This window comes from Bacillus rossius, chromosome 3 (genome assembly GCF_032445375.1).
Source record: "Bacillus rossius redtenbacheri isolate Brsri chromosome 3, Brsri_v3, whole genome shotgun sequence".
In the NCBI taxonomy this organism is placed as follows: domain Eukaryota; kingdom Metazoa; phylum Arthropoda; class Insecta; order Phasmatodea; family Bacillidae; genus Bacillus; species Bacillus rossius.
In genome coordinates this window covers 115,176,370-115,202,018 of record NC_086332.1, presented here as the reverse complement: position 1 = coordinate 115,202,018, position 25,649 = coordinate 115,176,370, and the positions used below count along the sequence as shown (strand labels likewise).

The 25,649-nt window shown below is 35.6% G+C and overlaps 1 protein-coding gene and 1 long non-coding RNA gene across 6 annotated transcripts in view; one reads left to right on the top strand and one right to left on the bottom strand.

The window, feature by feature from the left end:
- Positions 1 to 15,710, top strand: part of LOC134531178 (apoptosis-resistant E3 ubiquitin protein ligase 1) — a 404,465-nt gene extending 388,755 nt beyond the window's left edge. For 3 of the 4 annotated variants that reach the window (XM_063366811.1, XM_063366814.1, XM_063366813.1), the window contains exon 16: positions 14,648 to 14,750. In XM_063366811.1, coding sequence (XP_063222881.1) covers positions 14,648 to 14,750 — 103 coding nt within the window. Of the gene's footprint in view, positions 1 to 14,647 lie in introns of all 4 variants that reach the window. The other variant, XM_063366812.1, reaches the window with a different exon arrangement.
- On the bottom strand, positions 12,858 to 22,821 carry LOC134531180 (uncharacterized). Of its 2 annotated transcripts, none has more exons than XR_010074955.1 (3): positions 22,420 to 22,821; positions 21,805 to 21,927; positions 12,858 to 15,002 (listed from the first exon to the last, which is right to left on the bottom strand). It is a non-coding gene; the product is annotated as an uncharacterized LOC134531180 (long non-coding RNA). The 2 variants fall into 2 exon arrangements; XR_010074956.1 differs by having other exon boundaries at positions 21,805 to 21,912.
- Positions 22,822 to 25,649: the final 2,828 nt, after the last annotated feature.

Here is a 25,649-nt window from a genome sequence, read left to right as displayed (position 1 = left end):
ATCTTGGACACTGGCTACATTAATTCGCCTTTATTTGTGGAGTGGCTTAAGTATTTCATTGCCATTATAAAGCCAACATCAGACAAAAAGGTGTTGCTTCTGTTACATGGGCATACGACCTACACAAGAAACCTTGAAGCGCTAACGCTGGCAAGAGAAAATGGGTTAGTTGTGGTTCAACTTCCTGGGCACACCACATATCGCTTGCAACCTTTGAATGTGTCATTCTTTAAGCCATTAAGCACCTTTTACATACAAGGAGTAGAGAAATGGCTTCAGACATACCCGGAAGGTAAATTACTCAATATCTAATTGCAAGATTGTTTGGAGAAGCGTACGAACAAGCAGCTACCATAAGCAATGTGACAAACAGATTCCACGGTGCTGGAGTTCAGCCAGTAAACAGAAACGTCTTCCCATCATACCTGTTTGAAGCAGCAGATGCCTTTAATGAAAATCAAAGTTGTAACGAACGCTGGGCTGCAGGTAAACCCTCAAAAATGAATAATTAAATTAAGGCCTTGGAAGCGTCAGCCCAGAAAACAAAACAACAACAATAATCACAGAGGTGCCCAGACGTCATACAAAAGAATTTTACTTATAACCTCCTATAGGAACTCTAGGAGGCTATGTGGATCGAGGATGAATAATAATGAAATAACAAGACTGTTGGTTTGATTTATATAACTTCCCTTTTACTAAAATAATTTACTTAGTTTTTTGTATCTTCTAATTACACATGTATTAAAATATATTAATCACAAAAAGGAGGGAGCCCCGGGGCAACAAAATACATATAAAAGTAAAACAATAATACATCTTGAACTTAACACTGGTTTTAAGTGAGCTCGCAGGCTCAAAAGAAAGAAACAATTACATTGTGTTTTTAATTTTCTTTTCAAATGAAATTTAATTATATCCTGTGTCCTGGCACCGGAGGTTTCGGTAGATTAAAGTCTAGAAGGAATCATTTTGTGTAGAAGGTTGTATCTCGACCGGAGAAGAGAGAAAACTTCTGACTGCTTGAGCCCAATCACGGACTGCTAATTTGGCAGTGAAGTTCCATTCTAATTTGGGGTCTTGAAGCTTATCTTGCACATTATTCTTGCGGCTAGCCTTGCAGCTAAACTTTGGAGCTAAACTTGCAGCTAAACTTGGAGTTAAAACTTGGAGCTAATTTTGGAGCTCAACTTGGAGATAAACTTGGAGATAAACTTGGATCCCGCCTGCAACCAAAGTCCCAAATTACTTATACTGGTTAACAGGCGGCTAAGCCTGGGCAAGACTATGCCCAGGGAAAGGCAAAAAAGGGGGGGGAGGGATGACGACCACTTACCCAAAACAGCGGGGTGAAGTCATGTAGGCTGGCTCCAGGGGCAGAGAAGGCAGCTCCCGGCACGGAAGTTCGCGGTAGTCATGATGAGAGATAATGAAATAAATTTAGATTAGCAAAAAACTATTGCAGGCAGCCAAATTTAAAAATAAGAAAATTGAGGCCTCTATGCCTTGACGTTGGCGACTACATGACGTAGTCTCGAGTCTTGGTCGAACAACAGAGATTGACTCTCGCGGATCGCAACGCGTGGTCCGCACAGACCAGATGCTGCCCGCCGAATCTTCGAAAAATGACATTGAGGCACCTAATTAAAGGAAGCAACTGCCCCCATCCATAGAGTGAGGGGAGGGGGGGAGGGTGGTGATTGCCCGAAGGTGTCTGGAAATGCCCGAAGGGGCGAAGCAGACTGCAAAATGCTCGCCGCACTCTCACGCGAGTCGCCGGCGAACAAGATCGCAATCGCACTGCGACTGCTGCCAAGGTCGATTGTGACAAGCTGTCTCTTATGGGAGGGATGAGTAGTGCGCTCTGGCGGCCAAGATGAGAACCTGCCTGGAGGGTCACCAAAACGTCCGCTAGAGTGCAGTGGGCTTGCTCGCGACCAGCGCTCAGAGCAAGGTTAGGGATTTTTCCCGCTGCTAGACTTCGCTGAGGGCTCTTTTTGACAAGGGCGAAAGTCCTTGAAGAGACAATGTCCCCGCCTGGGTTCACGGGAGGTCGTTGCTCCGGGTTGGAGTTCTCGTGAAGCCACAGGTGGGGGATGAGGGGAGGGGGGTTTAAATTTGCTAAGTCTCCTGGGAAAGGCGTCATGTGGACCGTCCCGAGGCATCGCCGGGGGCTGTAACCTAGTCCAGTACGTGCTGGCAAAACCCTTACCTATGCTTGCCTCCGAGAAATGAAAGTTGCTAGCAGTGGGCTGGGGGCAGCGTTCGCTAGCACGAAAAGTCATTCTGATACAGGGAGAAAACGTGATGCGAACCGCGGCCAAGATGCAGCGATAGCCAATCGTCAACAAACAGTATCTAATTGAAGCCTGCGAACAAGCGCAGGTGCACTGGGTTGCACAATGTTACGTCAGAGTGTACAGTAATAGAAACAAAATTAAATTAAATTAAAAATGCAAATTTATTATTTGGTTTCCTTCTTTAAAAATTAAATTTAAAATTGTACATTTGTGCCTGAAAATGGCACTGAAACGGCACAAAGTGAATTGAGAGATGAATTGATTCCACGGACTTCAAGTTCTTTGAAAGAAAAAGAAAATGATGAATATCAACTGCTCAATACCTTGGAACCCTAGCCCTCCATGTCAACTAAAGAAATTACCAAATCATTGACAATTTTTTCACGTGTTCCAGAGAATAATGGTAAAAAAAGGAGAACTGTAAAAAATATGCTGAAATAACATCATCCCCATATATATCTTTAAAAAAAGTATTCAATGAAAAGGAAAAGATGACAAGCAAAGACTTCCTAAAGTCTTATTGTTCCTTTTTGAAAGACTGATTATATTCTAAGAATAAATACAAATGATAATGATCCTAAACTTTGTATATTTTTTGTTAATTATGTTTTTTTTTTTTTTTTTAGATTTGGTACAATTTAGGGTCCTGGAGGTCCAATATAAGATACCGGTTGCATTAATTGGACCGAATAACAACCTTACATGAATAATTTTTTTTTTGTTAGCTCTGTCTATGGTACAATATTAACAGATTGATATTATCTAGCTACTGAATCAAGCTATATTATGAGTCATGGTTCATTTTTATTGCTTGACAGAATTCAATGATATGTCATTATGTAACAAATGCTCCAATATATATATATATATATATATATATATATATATATATATATATATATATATATATATATATATATATATATTTATATATATATATATATATATATAAATTATATACACACACATATATACACACACACACACAAACACTAGATAATGCCCGGCATGCGTTGCAATGCCTCAATCAATTTTTTTTGTAATTTTTTAAACGTATACTAAGCATCTCTCTTTATCTCTCTTATTCTCTATCTCTCTATGTATATCTCTATAACTCTCTCTATCTTTCTATTTATATCTCTATCTCTCTATATATCTTTCTAGCGGACCCGACAGACATTGTCCTGCCCAAATGTACTTTTTGTGAGATATGGATATGGCGGTAAGTATTTCTACGCTGGACATTTTGTATCTTCTCATTATACATACCCCTCCTCTTGGGCACGCCACTGCCGTTACCAAAAACCTTTCCCATGGTTACGCAGAAGGCAACAACAATGCAAAAGCCCGTTGCCATGGAGGCTAATTATCAACAATGCTTAGTTTTTTTGCTTTTAAAGCGTGTATTTTTAGTTTTTCTTAACTCAGAATCGAGATAAAATATCCAATTGTGAATCTAAACCATCCTCGAATCCCCGTGAACTCACACACAAAATTTCATCAAAATCGCGTACAAACAGACAGACAGAAAAAGTACTGTTTTATTATAGTAAGATAGATAGATTATTCTTACATGTTCGCATCCATGCAGTATATGAAAAATCAGCATGCATAGCCCCACACCTATAACTATACGTATCTGCTGCCCACGACTTTTTCCGCATGGAATTTTGTATTATCTTGCACCATTTAGAAATTTAAACATTATAACATAACAGTTGATACAGTTGTAGTAGTTTTCTTATGTTCACAAATGATAATTTTTCTCACCTCTATTTCAGTCTTTGCAATAAAAATATGTTACTACCTAAATTTTGAGTAAATATGTTTCTACTTTCAAATGTAATGACGGGAAGACACTTCATAAAATGTCTTTGTAAACCACATTTACTGTTTTTTTCCGTCTTGAGCTAGAATGTAAAGATTGTCTGCATTACTGACCCGCGAGCAAGCTACATACATTTCAGAGAGAGAGAGAGTGAGAGAAAGACACCTATTGAATGTCTATCTAACTAATTTTTTTATGAGAGCATATTTTCATTAAATAAATCATGAAATCATTCAACGATAAAAGCTGTTTATTTAATTAAGCGGACGGGTTCGCTCCAAGGTGAAAATTGACGTGGCGAGACCTCGTGGACATAGAGAAATGACACACACTCACTATTTGTGTAGCTATGAAACATGATTTTTTTCTGCAATTTAAATTGTAATATACAAAAAGGGTATTGAAAATTGAAACAAATATGGCGACACTATAAACTGTCAGGATCTTTATTTTTTTCTTACTCTCTACTTAGTTCCTTACAATAGCAAAACTTAATGGCTTCTAATAATGCGTTGCAATTTTTGCTTTTAAAGCGTGTTTTTTTAGTTTTTATTAACTCAGAATCGAGATAAAATATCCAATTGTGAATCTAAACCATCCTCACTATTTGTGTGGCTATGAAACATGATTTTTTTTCTGCAATTTAAATTATAATATACAAAAAGGGTATTGAAAATTGAAACAAATATGGCGACGCTATAAACTGTCAGGATCTTTATTTTTTTCTTACTCTCTACTTAGTTCCTTACAATAGCAAAACTTAATGGCTTCTAATAATACGTTGCAATTTTTGCTTTTAAAGCGTGTTTTTTTTTAGTTTTTCTTAACTCAGAATCGAGATAAAATATCCAATTGTGAATCTAAACCATCCTCGAATCCCCGTGAACTCACACATAAAATTTCATCAAAATCGGTCCAGCCGTCTAGGAGGAGTTCAGTGACATACACACACACAAGAAATATATATATAAAGATATATAAAGATATATATATATATATATACTAGATAATGCCCGGCATGCGTTGCAATGCCTCAATCAATTTTTTTTTTGTAATTTTTTAAACGTATATTAAGCATCTCTCTTTATCTCTCTAATTCTCTATCTCTCTATGTATATCTCTATAACTCTCTCTATCTTTCTATTTATATCTCTATCTCTCTATATATCTTTCTAGCGGACCCGACAGACATTGTCCTGCCCAAATGTACTTTTTGTGAGATATGGATATGGCGGTAAGTATTTCTACGCTGGACATTTTGTATCTTCTCATTATACATACCCCTCCTCTTGGGCACGCCACTGCCGTTACCAAAAACCTTTCCCATGGTTACGCAGAAGGCAACAACAATGCAAAAGCCCGTTGCCATGGAGGCTAATTATCAACAATGCTTAGTTTTTTTGCTTTTAAAGCGTGTATTTTTAGTTTTTCTTAACTCAGAATCGAGATAAAATATCCAATTGTGAATCTAAACCATCCTCGAATCCCCGTGAACTCACACACAAAATTTCATCAAAATCGCGTACAAACAGACAGACAGAAAAAGTACTGTTTTATTATAGTAAGATAGATTATTCTTACATGTTCGCATCCATGCAGTATATGAAAAATCAGCATGCATAGCCCCACACCTATAACTATACGTATCTGCTGCCCACGACTTTTTCCGCATGGAAGTTTGTATTATCTTGCACCATTTAGAAATTTAAACATTATAACATAACAGTTGATACAGTTGTAGTAGTTTTCTTATGTTCACAAATGATAATTTTTCTCACCTCTATTTCAGTCTTTGCAATAAAAATATGTTACTACCTAAATTTTGAGTAAATATGTTTCTACTTTCAAATGTAATGACGGGAAGACTCTTCATAAAATGTCTTTGTAAACCACATTTACTGTTTTTTCCGTCTCGAGCTAGAATGTAAAGATTGTCTGCATTACTGACCCGCGAACAAGCTACATACATTTCAGAGAGAGAGAGAGTGAGAGAAAGACACCTATTGAATGTCTATCTAACTAATTTTTTTATGAGAGCATATTTTCATTAAATAAATCATGAAATCATTCAACGATAAAAGCTGTTTATTTAATTAAGCGGACAGGTTCGCCCCAAGGAGAAAATTGACGCGGCGAGACCTCGTGGACATAAAGAAATCACACACACTCACTATTTATGTGTCTATGAAACATGATTTTTTTCTGCAATTTAAATTGTAATATACAAAAAGGGTATTGAAAATTGAAACAAATATGGCGACACTATAAACTGTCAGGATCTTTATTTTTTTCTTACTCTCTACTTAGTTCCTTACAATAGCAAAACTTAATGGCTTCTAATAATGCGTTGCAATTTTTGCTTTTAAAGCGTGTTTTTTTAGTTTTTATTAACTCAGAATCGAGATAAAATATCCAATTGTGAATCTAAACCATCCTCACTATTTGTGTGGCTATGAAACATGATTTTTTTTCTGCAATTTAAATTGTAATATACAAAAAGGGTATTGAAAATTGAAACAAATATGGCGACGCTATAAACTGTCAGGATCTTTATTTTTTTCTTACTCTCTACTTAGTTCCTTACAATAGCAAAAATTAATGGCTTCTAATAATGCGTTGCAATTTTTGCTTTTAAAGGGTGTTTTTTTAGTTTTTCTTAACTCAGAATCGAGATAAATTATCCAATTGTGAATCTAAACCATCCTCGAATCCCCGTGAACTCACACACAAAATTTCATCAAAATCGGTCCAGCCGTCTAGGAGGAGTTCAGTGACATACACACGCACACAAGAAATACATATATAAAGATATATATATCTCACACATTATAACACACACACATATACCATATTTACCTGCATATGGATTGCAGATTTTATGCCGATTTTTTGTTTAATAAAATGTACTGCGCTCTATATGTGAATTTTCCATTTTGGGTTTAAAAAAAATTAACATTGCACTGTCGTGGTTGACTATGTGCTTAAATAACAAGCCTGCATTTGGTTTTAATAAATATGTCATGAGTAAATATAAACAGTTTAAAGCGTCATGAACAGTGCTGTTAGCCTGTCCTGCGGCTACCCGGCCGGTGCCGGGAAGCGACCGGCTGGCACTGGGCAAGATGGAGAATATAAAAATAAACCAGCCAGAGACAGAGAGAGAAAGAGGGGAAGGGAGTGTTTGCATTCGTGAGTGCATGTTTGCATGTTGGGGGTTGAGTGTGTTTGTGTTGCATGTGTGTGGGGGTGGGGGATGTGTGTGGTGTGTGTGTGAGGGTGGGGAGTTTTATGGGGGTGTTTGTGTGTGTGGGGGTTGTGTGTGTTTGGACATTGTGAGTGTGGGGTGCATGTGTGTGGTGTGTGTGTGGGGGGGAGTTTGGGTGTGTGGGGTTTGTGTGTGGGTTTGGGCATTTTGATGGTGGGGGGGAGGGGGGTGGCCATTAAATGTTCGCGAACTCACATCGTTCCAAAACATCACGTTTATATTGTGACAGGTTTTTGTGATGCAACTGTGTCCAAACATTGTTTTTGCATGAGATTTCCTACGCTTTCTACTGCAACATTTAATTCTTGACAAAACTGCTGTAAAGAGCATGCTTGTTATTATTGAAGTACAGTGGCCTTTTCTCTCTTGGGAAAGGGGATGGGTAAAAAAAATAATAGAAGGAGAAGGGAAACACTTCTTGTTTGTATTTTTTGTTAGATAGTGCTTAGGCACTTGGAGAGAGAGGAAAGGCCATAAAGGAGGGGGAGTGTTTCTTACATGGCAGTAAGCTGTGACGCTGACCATAAAGACTTCACTTGTTTTCTACTGGAGACATATTTATGGCATGACTCATATTAGAGGGCAACTCTAATGGTGAAAAAGTTAGATTTTTTGCCCAAAATTAAGGATATGACCCATGACCCATACGACGGGGCGACTCATTTGGAAGTATATATGGTATATATATATTAGGATGGTGCATAATTACCTTTAAAAAATAAAATTAAAAATATTTATCTCCACATTGCTGCCCTTGTTCCATTATTCAAAGTGAATTACCAAACCAAAATTTTAATCATTTGGAGAAAGTTTAGGGATTCCTATAAATTGAAAGTTGGGAACTTTTTATTTCTAGTTTCTAAGTCATATTGTTGCATTTCAACTTGTTCAAGCTTAGTAAGTACTTATTAAAGAACACATAGAAAGTGTATTACCTACATTACAGTAAGTATTAGGTTAAAGTTTAGTTAGCTATGAGAGTAGGTAATAACTTATTTGCCTTTAAAATATATTCTAAGAGTTTTGAACGTACTTTTTCAACTACACAAACATGCTCATTGTCTACTCACATCATAAATACATCTTAAACCCATCTCTTGGTTCCAGATACATTGCTGATTAATGGCGACTTCTTCTAGTAGATCGTCCTATGAAGGTGGCTCATTGGAAAGCTTACTGAATCACTTTCCAAAACTAGGCTACCTTCAAAAGGACAAATATTGCAAAGACTTATTTTCCACTATATTAACAACAAATTGTTCTTTAAAAACAAGAGCCACTGTTGAAGATGTCCTGGAGATTTGGGGTATGACGAAGATTCCAACTCAAAGAATAAATGTGATTGAAAGAAAACTCAATAAACTGTATAATGAATATCCAAATATAAAAAAAAAATAAGAAGACACTCCTTGATAGCTTTCATATGAGAGAAGAAATATTCAAAGGAGACCTCTCAAATATTTTTGACATTGCACATAAAGATGCTGTAAATAATGAAAATTGATGGAGACAAGAAGTTTTTAATAATACAGCATGGTAGTAGTATACAAGAATCTAGTAGCTCAAGAGTCACAAAAGCGAGTACAAGAAAGTCAAGATGAGTTGAGAAGTCAGCGTTCTGTTAATGAAATGCAAAAATTCAACCAGTTTGTCACCTCAAGTATACTAGCAGTAACTGAAGAATCCACAAGCAGTAGTTCTGATGAATCTGATTTTAATAATCAACCTTCCACGAGTAATACTCCAAATCAATCTATAAAAAGGTAGAAGATTCTCACATCTCACAACCAACATAACAGCATCACTTGACAGAGTAAAATTATCGGACCATAAAGCCATGTCTGTCATCAGTGTAGTTTATGAGGCCTGTGGTTTGGACATGGATAAGCTGTCAGCATCTTGGAGCACAGTCAGCATAATCACATGAAAGCACGAGAGACTGTAGCAGAAAATGACAAGTCAACTTTATGTTCTGGAGATCATTTATTTCGACACTGGGATGGCAAGTTACTTACAGATATTACAGGGGGCACTGATAAGGTTGACAGAGTGGCGATACTTGTCACTGGAGATGGAGTCGAGAAATTACTAGGCGTTCCAAAGATTCTCTGTGGGGCTGGTGAGGAACAAGCTACTGTTTGCCTAAACGCTCTGTATTATTGGAATCTGAGGGAAAATGTGTGTGCTCTGGTATATGACACAACAGATGTCAATACAGGCTTGAAGAGGGGAGCATGTGCTATTCTTGAAGAGAGTTTAAACACTAGTGTTGTATGGAGTCCATGTAGGTACTTTGTCTTGAAATTGTGCTCTTGTCTGTCTTCAGCACATCTTTTGGAGTAAGTAGGGGTCCAGATGTTGTTATATTTAAGCGTTTCAAGAAACACTGGCCTCAGATTGATGAGAAATATATTATCAAGGCAGAAATGATCTGTTTGACTCCAATGACCAAATGAAAAAGCTTAGGGAAGAAATGGTGGTCTACTATACTGCCATTTTAGAAAACCCACATCAGCCAAAGCAGCCTCGAGATGACTACGTAGAGCTTTTGCAGTTGTGTAATGTCTTTCTTGGAGGTACAAGCCCAGGATCAAAAGTAACGTTCCGAGCCCCAGGTGTTTTGAACAATGCACCTTGGATGGCAAAGGCTATTTATTCTCTTAAAAAGTATTTATAAAAAGAACAGTTTCCCTTACATCTGGAGAAGCAAAAGAAAACATTGAAGCGAGCTTGTTTGTAACCTTCATCATTGGTCTGCATTGGAATGCGGCACCGAAGGCTGAGAAAGTTGTTATGCATTATGTCATTCTTTTAAAGCAAATCGAAGCATATTCCAATTGTAATGTTAAGAAGGCTGCTTTTGTAGCATTTCAACACCACCTGAGGTTCTTTTTTTTTTTTTTTTTTTTCCAGAACATTTGGTTGGGCTAGCTTTCTTTGATTCCTGTGTAAGTAACACCACCAAAATTGAGATGGTTAAAGAGCTACAGAGCCCACCAAATGCTAAGGCCCTTAAGAGAGTAGAAAGTAAATCATTCAAGCACGAGAGTTCTCTCGAGACATATTTCACACAGCAAACAACAGAACTCTTTGACATCCTCCTTACAAACAGAAAAGAAAAAGATGCTTCTTTCCTTTGCAAGGGACCTAATTAGTGGCCTTCTGATCCCAACTTCATTGATCTCAAAGAGAAAGTACGCCAAATTAAAGTAGTAAATGACTGTGTTGAAAGATGTGTTGCTCTGATCCAAACATTTAATATCACAATCACGAAAAACAAAGAACAGTTTCAGTTTCTTCTCCAGTTAGTTCAACTGCACAGAAAACAGTTTCCAACATCCAAGAAGGCGACGTTGATGGCCGATGATATTAGTAATGCGTAGTAAATAAAAATGAAATGTTATATTATTTTATTACATTTCAGAAACCTGGATTATGACCACTGTAAATGTAAAATAACTTTTCCCCAATATTTCTGTATTCATTTATATATTTAACCAAAATCAGTGTTTTAATAAAAACTCAGTTTTGACCTATTAAGTGTTAAATAATAGGGACCCAAAAATATTGACCAATACAACTGAAATTTTTTTCTTCAATCCTGTAATACCATGATGTCAGCCGGGGCTTCGCCCCACGAGCCCGATCATCCTCCGTTCCCTTTCCCAACACCTTTCCTACCCGGCATTTGTGTCGTGACGTACGTAGCCGTGTGAGATTCAAACTGCGCGCCACAAACTACAGCAAGAGGGCGCTTAGCTGCAGTGTGCCGCACCCCTATAAGTCTTAATAATTGTTGTAATCCTTTTCTTTTCACCCCAAAATAGTGTCACAACGACTATGCATGTGAGTGTCTTTTATTTAACTAAATCATGATGTTTTGTTATTTAATAAGTGCAAGCACGAACATGGACGCTCCCTAGCGGGTGGCGGAGGAACTAGCTCGTAACTGGTTTTAAACTGTTTCTATCATATAAGTAATTATTACAGACGGTCTGGGTATGGATGTGATGTACTTATTTTTGTAAAAGGATTTATGCTATTTTTCAATAATAACCCGGGGCACGCCATAGCTAAGTTGTAACGGTAATTGTGTTCGGCGCGAAGGGCGCCATGTTGCCTCCCGCAAGCCCTGATCTCTTCCCAGTCTCCTACAGCCGGCCGATAGCTGACGTCTCTGCAGACACCCCGAAGACATCACCGTTGTTTCACCGAGAAGTAATTCTGTTAAGTAGTTTATCCAAATCATTTTCTTTTTATCCTCGGGGCCTCTCTCGGTCGGAGAGACTGCTTAATTAATAATTATTTACTTTCCGGAGTTTTCTATCACCTGTGTATTAAGTAACGGCTTGAGGCGACCACGTGCGTGGTTCGCCTCCTCACCTAATTCGATTCGTGCCTCGGGCGTTTTATAGCAGTTTCAAGGGAGGATGGTGTAAGGGAGTGTAACGTGAGTAATAAAAACCAAATTGAGTCACGTGTTTTTGTGTTCGGGGAGCCACGTGGGTCCTTAACCAGTCAGCGGCGTGTGGGACGCCCTGAGAGCCCACTGCGGTAATTAGGAGCGTGCCCGACGCTGAGAGCGGGCTGAGTTAGGGACAGGCGTTGCGTAAAAATCAGGAGGGCTAATATCTCGCCGCACACGGGCCACGTAACGCTCTGAGTTAGAGTTCTCCAGCCGGGTCCACGTGCCCACTCACGTGGTGGCGCCCATTAGTTTCCACCAATATTCCAACTTCAACACCGGTACGCCCTCAACCATTTGGAATAGGGGCAGGCTTGTGGAGAATACAATTTCCAAAATTATATTTTTTTGGACCACCCATATATATATGTATATATATGTATGTGTGTGTGTGTATATAAACCAGGGACTTTACATTCTCAGTCATTTTCTAATTCTTATGATATATTTGTCCTTGAGTTCTCTCGCTTGGCGGGGAACTACCGTTTCTGTTCTCTCACACTTTAGGGCATCACCTTCTTTCTTACTCACTCTAGCACTGATGTAATTTATCACCATATTGTGTCATCATGTTTTCAATGGATAATAGTAAAATAAATAAAGAAAAATATATGCTTATCTGAAAACTTAACCTACCAGCAAAATAGGTAAAAATAACTAGTAGCGGCTTTTATCAAATTTAATTAAGTAAATTAACAGAAATACTTTAAAAAAAAAAAAAAGGATAAATATGAACATAAAAACACTTTTTAAAAACATAATTCCTCATTAAAGAATGAACTGTTATTTACATCGAACCAAAAAAATGTAACCAAGTACTGAGAATGATCATAAAACATGATCAGATATGTAAATCTTTATTTGTTAAAGGTGTAAGGGCCTGCAATGGCTACAACTGGAGTGAAAATGTTTTCAATAATACTTCAGTTCTACACAGTTTAAACATTTCTTATCGTATATTAATGTTATTATCTTTAATATAAATGATGAACACAAACATTTTGGGTGCTATTTTTTATTATCTATAATCTATATCTATAATTATTTATAATCTTTGTAAATAATTTGAACACTATCTTTTTTAAAATATATAACTTTTTTATCCAGTTTGTAAGAGGCGCAAAAGAGTTCAAGTCTGCACCGACCAGCTGCCTGCTACTGTTGTAAACTGCATTGCAGATCTCTCCCAAGTCTGCAGGGCTGGATGGGCCTGGTGCGAATGGCGCTGCACTCATTCCTCAGCTGGTAGCATCTATTTTGCTTTAGCAGAACCAACATGAATTAAACATTTTGGATACATGCCTTCAAATTTCCCCGTGTAAGGGGTATTGTTTACCTACAATAAAGTGATTTATGTGTAATAGTTCCATCAGTAATGCCTGGCTTTCCTTTCCTGGGGAAGGATGATTGATGAATGGGTAGGCCTGATTATACTTTGAACATGAAGTTGATAGTTAACATATTAATTAATGATTGTTCACAGGAAAAGCATTTTTTTTTTTATGCTTTAGCATTCTAATACAAAACAAATTCTTACTTAATTCTGAAGAAGAGCTTTTTTACAATTCAAATAGTTTACTAGTAGTTTGCCATTTTAACAAGGATTTAGGTTAAGTACATTAAAAAATAAAATAGTGAGAAGAGCCGGTTGAATTGGGTTAGCTACTTTTAAAATGCTCTAAAATTGTGTGGGTGGTTTATTAGGATAAGTTAGCTCCATTAATAAAGATACAGTACAGATCATTGAACAATTGGTTAGAAATACCAATTGAAAACGTAACTCACTTAACTTAAGGTACCTTTCTTACTATTTAATATTATTTTGGATGTAGATAACCTAACCCAACTTAACATAATGTCCTAAGGTTTTAATGTACCTCGGCCCGAAGCCGTTAGACCCTGTAGGGTATCAGGTTATTTTCTGCTGTCCGACACACTGCATTGAGTCGCTGGCTCTACAGTGTACTCCTTTCCCATTGTGGCTAACCCCGGCCAGACGATTACTGAATTCCAAATTAAATTGCTTATTTGGAATCAATCGTTAGGTAATTTTAACTGCTGTATATATTTGCAAGTTCAGGAGACACAAACAGTGACAAAATCAAGTTATATTGTGATGTCATATTTCTAAATAATTTTATTCAAGCAATATTTATATTTATATAAATTTTACAATGGTTATATTGTTTATATGTCATGCATGAGTAAATTCACTAACTTAAACTTTTTTATTTTGTACTTTGATATATTTTGCATTGTGAGCTACACCTCCTTTTGGTTAGACATTTACTGCGTATGTTACTACCGAACACTTCCTGTGTGATCAGTATTGAAGCATGGGTACCACTAGCACAGTTACCCAGCACACACCCTGTCATGTGCACGCTAGTGACCTGCCATCGCACACGGAACTGCCCACTGGGATCTGGCATCTGGCATGCCAGGTAGGAAGTCTTACACACTTTTATAGTAGTTTACAGTTCTTAAATATTCAATATAATATGTACTACATTAGGAAAAAACACTTAAAATAATCACCCATAATTTTCCAGTAATCATTTGCTTTTTTTTAGTCCCTAGAACCATTTGAATTTAGCAAGCAATTCATGACAATGATTTTGTGCTCCAGCATTAAAAAGTAAAGTAATATTCTAAAACTCTGGTTGATGGTTTTTGTTTGTTGTCTGTTGTGTTAACTTGAGGACTGTCAATGGTTTCACTGAAAGTGGCAAGGAAGGGAAGCTAACACAGGAGGTTGTGATGTCAGTATCTGACTGTTTTGTCACCAGCTTCAACCAGCTGTGTCTGCCGGACTACGAGAGCTACGAGCAGTTCGAGAAGGCTCTGCTGCTGGCCATCAGCGAAGGCACCGAAGGCTTCGGAATGATCTGAACCATTGCGAGGACTACTGTGAGCTTCGCTGGCATCTCGGGTTCTCGGAGACAGCCGTTTCGAGACGGTGGTTCTCGCGCATGGATCCAGTGTGGCAGAACACGGACGACCATCTCCTTTCTCAGTCCTGTAACTACTTTAGCACGGACTTGTAGTAACCTGAACTGTTGCTTTCATCTTTCTCTTGAGCGTCCTGTTGTTTTTTTATCCCGGCCATCTTCTTTCCAACAACGGAACAGTTGGATCGTATTACTAGAAAACAAAGAAATATATATGTAAAACTGCCTAAAAATAGTTTTGATATCATGGACTGTTTTGCACCCTTTCATTGAATGACACAGAAATGCTGTCGCTGAAAAAATAATAGAAGAAATATTTTGACTTTGCAAGTGTTGTGTGAATTGTTTTCAACCAGGTACGCCTGGTGCAATTTCTGCTGATATTGTCTGGAAATTATCATGAAAGTCTGATGTAAAGCATTTCAAAGGTACTAATTTATATGTGGGTGTGTTGAAAGTGGGAAGGTTGTGAAATGCACCTGTTAAAGTGTTTGTTGCGTTATCATTACAAGAATTCAGAATGTGGTTTAAGTTATTTGTATCGCTGTCAAGCTGAACTGATGTCAGTATTTTTTATGGATCTGTTAGCATGTAGAGCATTCAGGGTAACTTAATGACTTTTATAGAGCTGCATAGTACCAAGTGGTTATATTTTTTTTAAGTTGAGTTTTTGCTGGAATTAATTTTTATGTTATATGTACCTCCAAGTATTCTGTAGCTAAAACCTTAGTTTAAGTTTAAATTTCAAAAAAGAACAAGTGGAAGAGGATTCAGAACAGCAATAATATAAGGTCTCCTGTATAAGCTACATGCTGAGTGCATGGATGGTGGAGCATTGTAGTAACTTTTTTTTTCTTCTTCAAAATCTGTAAACTAGAATATTATAATCATTCTGTAATGGCTTAGGAATTTATATAAATTTACAGAAAACTCACTTAGTAAACTTCTAACTCAAAAGCAATAATATCAAGTGCATATTAAATACAGTTTTTGGTGATACATGAAATGAATAATTCTGACACAAAATACAATTCTACCATCCATAACAATACTGGTTTAGATAACGTTCTTGTATGTTCTGTGTAGCCAAAGTATAGTCCCTGCTGGTATTATGTGTATTTTTGTAAAAATGTGTTTGATCGGTTAGAAGTGTAATATCAAGTTAGGGTATTACAAAGTTTGAATGGCATTTAAGTTATCGTTCTCCTGTTTTCACATGCATGTATACAGCACAAGTACAAGAACGAAAGTGGTTTATATTTTTTTTTTCCTAACAGGGCTTAAACTTTTTTTTTGTCAGGAGAGAGTGTTTTTTTTTTATCTTAGCTCGAGACAACTGTAGCAACCAAATTCCTTGCAGCATTTACATATATGTTTATTTTTATTACTGTTATCTTACAAATATAGAATTCATTTGAATAGCAGAAACGTTTAAAGTATCCATCATATTACATATTACAATGCCTTTCAAAAATCCCAATTGGTAATTATCAATGGAAGTATTTTATACTGAACTGTTAAAATGTAAAGCATCTTATTGGAGTCTGAAAATATATACTTAAAAGTGAGAAATCCTTTAATGGAAGGTACTTTGCAATGGGAATTCCCTGCATTCATAATTTATACTTACAGTGATAGTTTAAATTATTTGGGGAAACAGCTCCCTTCCCTGTTATAAATAGTGCCCCATTGCCTCTTGTAAGTATTTTTCCACACATTCAGTGTATTTGTTCATCATCGATGTAAAAGCAACAGGAAGTAAGGGAGACCTAAGACTATGATAAATAGCAACATTTTCTTCCTACCTGTCCCAAATTGCATGATTCTATCATTGTTAGTACACCCATACTGCCTGCAGAGACAGTAGCGATGGCCGGTGAGATAAGTAATCCAACGAGTGTTGGCATGGGCTGCAGCCAGCATTATCAAATTTCACTCCAGCCGTCTGTATTATTTCTTGTTCCAAACATATTGGGTTAGTTTGTGTTCCACCAACTAAATCTTCGGTAGCCATAATCACTAAAGAGTTATTTATGGTGTAGCGTGGGTTGACAGTTGAATCCCTGCCTTCAAGTATGTGCACAATATCCATGGCTTGTGGGAAAATAACACATTTAACCATCTACTTAATAGATAATTAATTTCGTTAGGCAGAGCTATCTTTGAAATAAAATTATTCTCTGCAAGGATATTTATGACCTTTTGTCCTTCAAAAAAGTTAATAGTTTCTAAATGTCGCTTCAGTTTTAGTTATATAGGTGCATGAAGTCCATTCTTAGTGGCATCTTGTGGAAATATCACAAGTGTTATTCTTGCTATTTTAATTTAAAATAATAAACAGCTTTTTTACGAATGGAGTTACATTCACAAAAGGCACTCATGACCTTCATTTATCACAAAAAAAAAAAAACTGTGCATGACAGAAATGAAACTTCTTGCTTTGTAGGTATGGATAGAGATAAATTATTTTCATTTTTGATCAAACTATTCACATAATATTTAATGATAATTATTAACTCAATTGCACAAATCAGCAACTCTTTTCCACATGAAAAAATAAATTGTAAAATCTTTAAATAAAATAAAAGAAATATGGCAACATCGATGGTCCGTCGTTACAAAAACTGAGGAGCTAACTATTACAAGCAGTGTTACGAGAATTCCGTAGCATCACAGCTGTATGATTTCTACCTCTACCCTGCTGTCTCTCCTTCCAGCCGTTACATCTAGCATGTAGCAAGCTCCGCTATGTACCTATCCCCCCCCCTCCTTTTGGCATCTTCCCATTTGACCGCTAGTGCATGCTTTGGAGAGACGTCGCCACTGATGCACTCTCCTGCTCTACTGGTTTCCCCATCATGTTTCTAACTATTCCCCTCATGCAATTGGAATTTTAGTAACACTCGAAAATTGTTGCCCCCTCAGTAAAGAAGTTTCACTTCAAAAATAGTAAAAGCACTTAAACACACTTATCAGCATTATAAATGCCTGAAAAAATTTAATGAAAATGTACCGTAATTTTGCAGAAACCTGGTCCATGATGTCAAAAATAGGTCTGATCTTGCACATTTCAAATACAGAACTTTCTTTATTTTCACTTAGTTTCGGGATTCGAGGATGAACATTGTTAAAGACATTTTTGGAAAGATCAAAGTAATTAATAATTAAAATATTATATTTAAATTGGTTAGTGTCAAAACAGCTTTTCCCATAGTAGGCCATATACCATCACTCATTCGCCAAAATAAGAGTAATCACCAAGTGACACCTAACTTATTTTAAGCTGTACCTCAGGTCCCATCTCAGTGTCTTCTTATGGAAGATTACCATATAAATAATAATTAATTGACTAATTCAGTGTACAAGATTTATGTGACTGGGAGGATATCATTGAAGAGTGTTTATGAACTTTGATCATGAGAAAAAGCAGAAAAAACAGTATGTTCTAGTTCATAAAGTGAGAGAAACTGTCACTTATTGTCTAATAAAACCTACAAAATCAGTTTATTTCAGGATTTCAAGTATTTAACAATTCTGGGAACACTAGTTACTTTAAAAAATAATATTTTTTCTTAACAAAAATTGGTTGCCATAGGGAGAAAATTTTGCTGTAAAATTAAACAGTTTTTTATGCTGTAGTAGGGTTATTATTTATGGCAGATAATACACAGATGTGCATAATAAATTAACTTCGGTTATAGAAGCTCATTTTGATTAGTGAATATGTATATTCCTATGATTTTCTATGTTTTGTGTGTGATAGTTAAAGAAAGGGTTCATTGCAGAATAAGGAATTTGGTACCTTTTACATAATTTGTTTTGCACGTAAAAACTAATATTATATATATTTTTCAAATTTATTTAATAGTAACATGATTATTTATGACCAAAAAGCATATTAATGCACCATAGAGCCCCGAAATGTGAGTTAAAACATGAGAAAACCAGCTTAACTTAGTTAAAATAATAAAAAATAAAAAATTTTCAGCATAAAATGACAATGGTTATCATAAATTTTGTACTAATTGTACTAAAATGTATGAACAAAATGGATAGAAAAGATTAATTTGGCTTTTCTAATTATGCATAATATATTTGCTCATTTTTTACATTTTTGATTTTTGTACTTAAAACAAACATTTGCAGATTTATTTGCATTGTTTGAGTAAACTTGTTTCTTACAAATTAGGTACTTTGTCAAATACATGCAGCATGTATTACTTTCAAAATCACACTATTTTGGTGAAATATTTGCAGATTATAAAAATAATCATAGTGGTATATTTGTTATAAACAGAATTTATTCAAGTTAAACAGAAAAACCTGAAATGCCTGTTTAAAAAATAAAATTGACCTAAAATAAACCCATAAAATCCTGGCTTAATCAATTACATTTTGTACAATTAAACACAGCAAATTATTTTCAATTTTTTTTTATATCATCATTAAATATCATAAAAATTCTATTCATAACTTGGTAACAATCATGTTTCAACCATATATTTACAGTAACCAAACTTTCAAAATAATGTCATTATTTTTTTTTTATTATTTTTTTTTAAGTGTTTGTGATTGAATATCTTCCAATAACCATTCAAGAGTGAAAATCATTTATGAAGACATTTATAGGAATCATACCCTGAACATAAAATCTCAGATATTGTGATGAAATGAAGTTGTAAGATAATGTTGTCTAAGAAAACTACAGAATGATAGTATAGTTAAAACATTATTTTATTTTTATTTGGGCTTATTAAAATCTTGGTTTTATGCTAGGAATTTTCATAGAAATTGGTACAAGAAAGTTACTAGCCTTTTCAGTTTAATGCAGAGCATATTGGTGACACATTTCTGGGAAGAATTATCTCCATTTGCTCAGCTTTATACATGTACTTTACTTAACAAGATGAGATGGAGTTTATGAACTAAGCTAAAGAGATACAAGAGTAAAATACTCGATAATATTATTGATTCACTCAGCTACATCAGTAATATTATCTTGTTCTATAATTTCTTGTTGTCAGTTCATGCAGTGAACAAATTATCTGTCACAAAGTTTAGGTGCTTATAAATGCAGGTTTTTACACAATAAGTTTGAGTTGCCACAAAGCAACTGTTTGTGTGAGGTGTTATTAGCATTACTGGAATGTTGCCTCTGTAATAGTTTTTGCTCTAATACTTGCATTAAAAAATGTCCTTACAGAGCAACGTAGATGATCTGATCTCAGTTTTTCAAAGATAATCTAATTTTAGACAATTCTTGGCTGTAGTAGGTACATGCTAGTACTACCACATATGTAGTAGTAAGATATAAGTAATTGTGATTTTCCATTTCCTTTGGAAAGTTGAAATTCCATATTTTTATTCCATAATTTTGTTTTCATGTTGAAATTGAATGTGTTTTTGTTAAAATATTTTCCCCTAATTTATTCTGTGAAAAAAAATGTTTTCATTTATCTTATTTTCCTGTAAACTCATTAAGAAAAATATTCTTACGTTTGATATATCTTTTCCCTTTCTAATTTTTTTTTTCTTTTTTCAATTTAGAATCATGTGTGTGTGTGTGTGTGGTGTGTGTGTGTGTACTAGTAGGGGGAATGGGAGGGGTGCTTTTGTACATAGCTGCCGTGAGATTTTCTGCTGGACAGAAATTGGGATTTGGTGCATCTTTTTATCATAACTAAAGTCAATAGAAATGGTTTAGATTATAGTCTCTGAAATTTGTGCATTTGTATTACTATTTACGAAGGTTAGATCAGGTCTACAAAAGTAAGCAACTATAATAGGCATAAAGAAAAAAATGATGAGCTCTTTAGAACTATTTAGACAATATTAATTCAAGGTTTTTCAATGATGTCAGTAAAGGGATCTAAAGCAAATGTGGTGGTCTTAAAAATGTTCTCATAGAAAACACTGACTTAAATTATAAATATTTGGAAGTTCTTTTTCTATATAAATCATAGTCTTAGGGTTAGTGAAGAAAATAGTATGTACATACTGAACTTGACAAATAAAATATGTTATTTTTCTCAGCAACAGATTAGCTGAATTTTTGCTTAATTTTTTTATTATTGACTTAATAAGAAATTATTTTGTACAAATTTTGAAGGAGGTTGTAATTTTCCCAGCTGCAGTATATTCCAAGTAAAACTAATTTAGAACATGCAGAATTTACAAAACTTTTGCTGTATGTATTTGTAGACAGAAAGTGCAGTGAAATAGTTACACACATATTTATGCAGAGAGCAGTTTAATCTTTTTTTCATGCTCACATTCCAGAATTTAATTTATTTTGTTTCACTTTATTTACAGTCACACAAAATACTTTCATGGTTCATACTTTTATTTCTTTTGTATTCAAATACAATTTTGTCCTGTGAATTTGAATAAGTATTAAAAAAAAGGAGCTTTAGTTTAGCTCTGACGACAGTAAAATTTAGTAGTAAATTAAAAATAATATATTTTAGTTTAAAAGTAGTTACAAATTTATTTCTATTGCCTATCCAATGGCTTCTAATTTTGTGTATGATGTTAGTTCTTATGTACATGTGATATAATCTGTCTGATAAACTAAATTTATTTGGTTGTGTAATGAAATGATAGTAATCTTCAGTAGACATCATTGTCAATTTCAAACTTGTATCAGTCTTTTCATTTAATTTTTTTAATAGACTCATTTGATTATTTGTAAGTTTGGCACTTTCATATCAGGCATTGATACCTATAGTGATATGTAATAATACAAAAAAGTTACCATAAATTTTCAACCCAATGTGTGTGTTATGTAAACTGGTCACAAATTGCAACAAATAAAAAAAAATTACTAATTTTCAGGTACAAGTTGAGTTTGATTTTACTATATATTATAATATTAAATGAAATTAACATGTTTAAAACTGCTTTCAAATGATTGTCTGCTCAGCTTGAGACTTGCTGAAGCCTTGCTTTGCTAAATTAGTGTCTGTGCCATGACTTTAACAGTAAGATATAAGTACCTGTTACAGTCTCATCTTCATGTATCATCACACAGTAAATACGAGCTGTAGTTGTCCACCCTCTGGGTCTTGCTGGAGAAGGCTCCCAGCCAGAGGTGTTTTATGCCGCTGTGAAATAAACAGCTAACAACATTGCATTAAGAGTGTAGGTTCTGTTTATAACGGAACATAGATTGTAATAGTACTTATGATAGTTCTTATGTTAAAATTTCAGCCAGTATTGTATAATAATACAGTAAAACTCGCTTTAAATGTTGCCACATAATATTTTTTCCCATTTATAACGTTTAAATAACAGCAGTAAAACTCGTTTAAGACATTCCCGCATAATACATTTTCCCGTTTATAAAGTTTATATAATTATTCCCATGATCACTACCATATATCCTTATGTTAATTTTTCCCCTTCAAAACGTTTGCATTTATAGATGCTTCCCGCGCATATAACATTCACCATTTCAGGAATAAAATAATGTAATAAAGTTAATATTTACACTCTTAAACTTTATATATAGTTAAACTTTTAGAAAATTGTTTAAAAACAATAACAAACATGACCGTCAAAACCTTTGCCGCACGCAGCACACAGTTACTTATATTTTTTCAATCAATTACCTGCTTGCATTCGTATCCTTTGTAAGGCTGTTCTATCTGTAGACACCATATCCCTCATTCGAGGCATAACATCTGACGAATATCAATAAAAATAAACCACTAGCTATTCGTTGACGTGATTACATGGCACAACTAATACTGCAATATGAGGAACTAATTCAGTTTCATTGTTTGTTGAGCACTGTGGTAAAAATTTTAGATGGTGGACGTAATGATAAACATTTTAATTTATTCATCTTGCTGTGATTTTCGTTTTTGCCGAACTTATACCGTATTTAAATTGTGCACAATTTTTCGTGTAAAGTGTGTTGAAAAATCATGCTACTAGGCTTATTTAAAACTTGACAATGCCGCTTCGCAACGCTGCATAATGCACAGGTTCTTTCAAGCTTCAAGGTTGGTTGACCTGCTACTACTGCATGTTGATAGTGCTTTGTGTTTTTGTTTTTATCTAAGAGGACGTTGGAATGATTGCCGAAGGTTTGTGGTAGCGATCACGGCCTTAGAACTAAGACCGTGGTACATCTACACCTGCTGAAAAAAAACATACCATAGAGTAAGTAAAGGGAGAGGTGCCACTCCCATAGTAATGATTGTTTGCTTAAATTTGTAAACAAAACCCTTGTGATCATATCATTTCTTTGCAACTTGACAACGAAAAAATTACAGCCAGATACAACCTGAGAAAGGCTTAGCGCGCGATAGTTGGCACCTTTGTAGTTGCCATATTTTATATCTTTTCGATAAAGGCTACTGATATTGTAAAATTGCTTTATGTTAGTCCTTATAATGGGACGTTAAAATATTTCTACAATAGAAAAAAAATTTCCGTAATAGAAAAAAAAATTTGGACACCACACCTTTATCCACACGACCAACATTTCATGTTACAATTAATTCTACAAGATTAGATACTTATTCAATATTTTTATGCACTAGTAAAGTTCAAATTATACAGCCAGATTGAAACTGATGACCGTTAAGTAATTAATTTTATTTATGTTTATTATATTTATTTTCCATTCCATTATATATTTTTAATTTTCAACTTCAAAAACAGTAGCAGGTAATATGGAGAACGACAGGCCACCGTGCTCTAATTTTCGTTTTCGGCAATATGCCACGCAGAATCTAGTTTTCAGTGACATTTAAAAAATATATACTTTTACTTTCAAATCCCATTATTACCACGAGACAATACCATACAATATGTAATTATAACAACTGGATATGTAATAAACTAAAGAGATCAAAACTTGTAATCTTTTTTTTTTCCGATGTTGGTGAAACATGGTATGATCCAATTTTTAAGGATTCAGTTTGTCCTATCTACTGTCACCCCCCTGAAACAAACCTAAAATCAGGGCCGGCGCGTCTATATAGGCGAACTAGGCGACCGCCTAAGGCGCCAGCCGCCAAGTAGCTGGGGGTGGCGCAGCACGACACATAACAGCTGATATAATATGTTTAACGATTATTGAAACTAGATGAAAATGGATTTTTGTAACAGTTTGGAATGTTTATATTGATATAAGTAATTATTTAAAGTCCATGGTGACCTGTTTATGATTTGTAATAAGTAAAAAAATTTAAAAAAAAACACAAGCCTGCTTACATTTGATTGTTGACAAAATCTTAGGCTTACGTGATGTATTTTGAGGCAAGGAAAAATTTTTTTGGGGTGTCTGGCCGGAAGGGGGGGTGGGGGGTCATTAAGGTTTTTCGCCTAGGGCGCCAATTTACCTTGCACCGGCCCTGCCTAAAATGATTTTAAATAAAAGCTCAGGATATAAAAAATTGTGCCTTGGGTACAATAAGACACGGAAAATCGTATACACGATTGGAAGGGGGTATAATTGTTTTCAGGGATGGTGTTACTGCATTATAAAGTTTTTTTTAAATATATTTTCAATATATTTTGTTCATAATGTTTCTAGCATGGCATTGATTTTGGTCATCCGCGACTGAGATGTTTATGGCGCTTCACTGATGTAAACAAAACAGCTGCAATTGGTAGCCGTTACGTTGATGATTTTTTTGTCCGGTCCGTCATGGTTAACAAGTTATTATTCAGAGTTAATCCATAAATAATATATTTTTTACCCGGTATATTTAGATACCTGTATTTATGACAAAGAATTGTACTGAAAATATTTTAATTTTTAATACCCTGAAGCAATATTAAAGAATGTTGCAAAAACATTACCGCAGAGGTTAACACCAGTACCAAGAATGCTAACTGTGCTTGCTGAAGTTAGCTCTATCCGCCAGATGTATTTATCGCCTGGTGCGTCATTGTACATAGAGCATGGGACAACAGCCTACGCGTATCCACACGACTAAGGCAAAATCTGTTGCTGTTTTTATTTTTGTACAACAAAATGTGCAATGATGCCGATAGACCATAGGATCTTCCTACAGGTGTCTACTACCACTAAAAAAAAAACTTGGTTGTCTGTAAAGTCGGTTTACGGACGATAGTTTAATGTGACGTCATAACAAAACATTGATGAAATGATTGCATACTTTTATGAATAAAATTGAATCATTTTCATTTAATTATCACTATTTTGTTTGGATACAAAGAAGGAGTGAAATGAAATCTACAATTTAATTGATAAATTTACTTTTAATTGCACTCATTAATTCAAATATTTTTATTACTTTAACGAACAGATTATATTAACTATAACTTTTATTCATGTTTGCTATTTAACTTTGTCGCGTACCCGCCTCCGTAGAATGCGTGGAGACGTGGCGGACGTCGCTCGGTCGTTTTCTAGTGTTGCCCGGCGCCAGCTCTCTCGCGTAGAGCAGCCTCCTGCGGGGAGGCAGGGGTGGACCGTCCGGCCCGTGTAGCTGCCGAGGGACGTCGCGCGCTGGAGAAATGTGCGGTGCAGGCTAGTTGTGTTAGTCCACGTGTTTTGGCCCACAGACACGCCAGATACAAAACAACACTCACGCACACTGTAAAGAAAACGATAAAAGAGATTATACACACTATAGAACAGAATACAAAAGCGATAATAGCGGCGAGTTTATGGAGCGTCTCGCGGCCGCGTCTAGCCTCGAAGGTGGCTCGCACGGGACTGGAGACCAGGACGCCGGCGCACTGCTCTCGCGCGCACGGAGCGGAAGTGACGTCATTCCCAAAGCCGCGGCGAGCTGCGGACAGGGCTGTGATCCGGGCTTTAACCCAGAGGCACGGAGGTACGACGTCAGATGCCCCC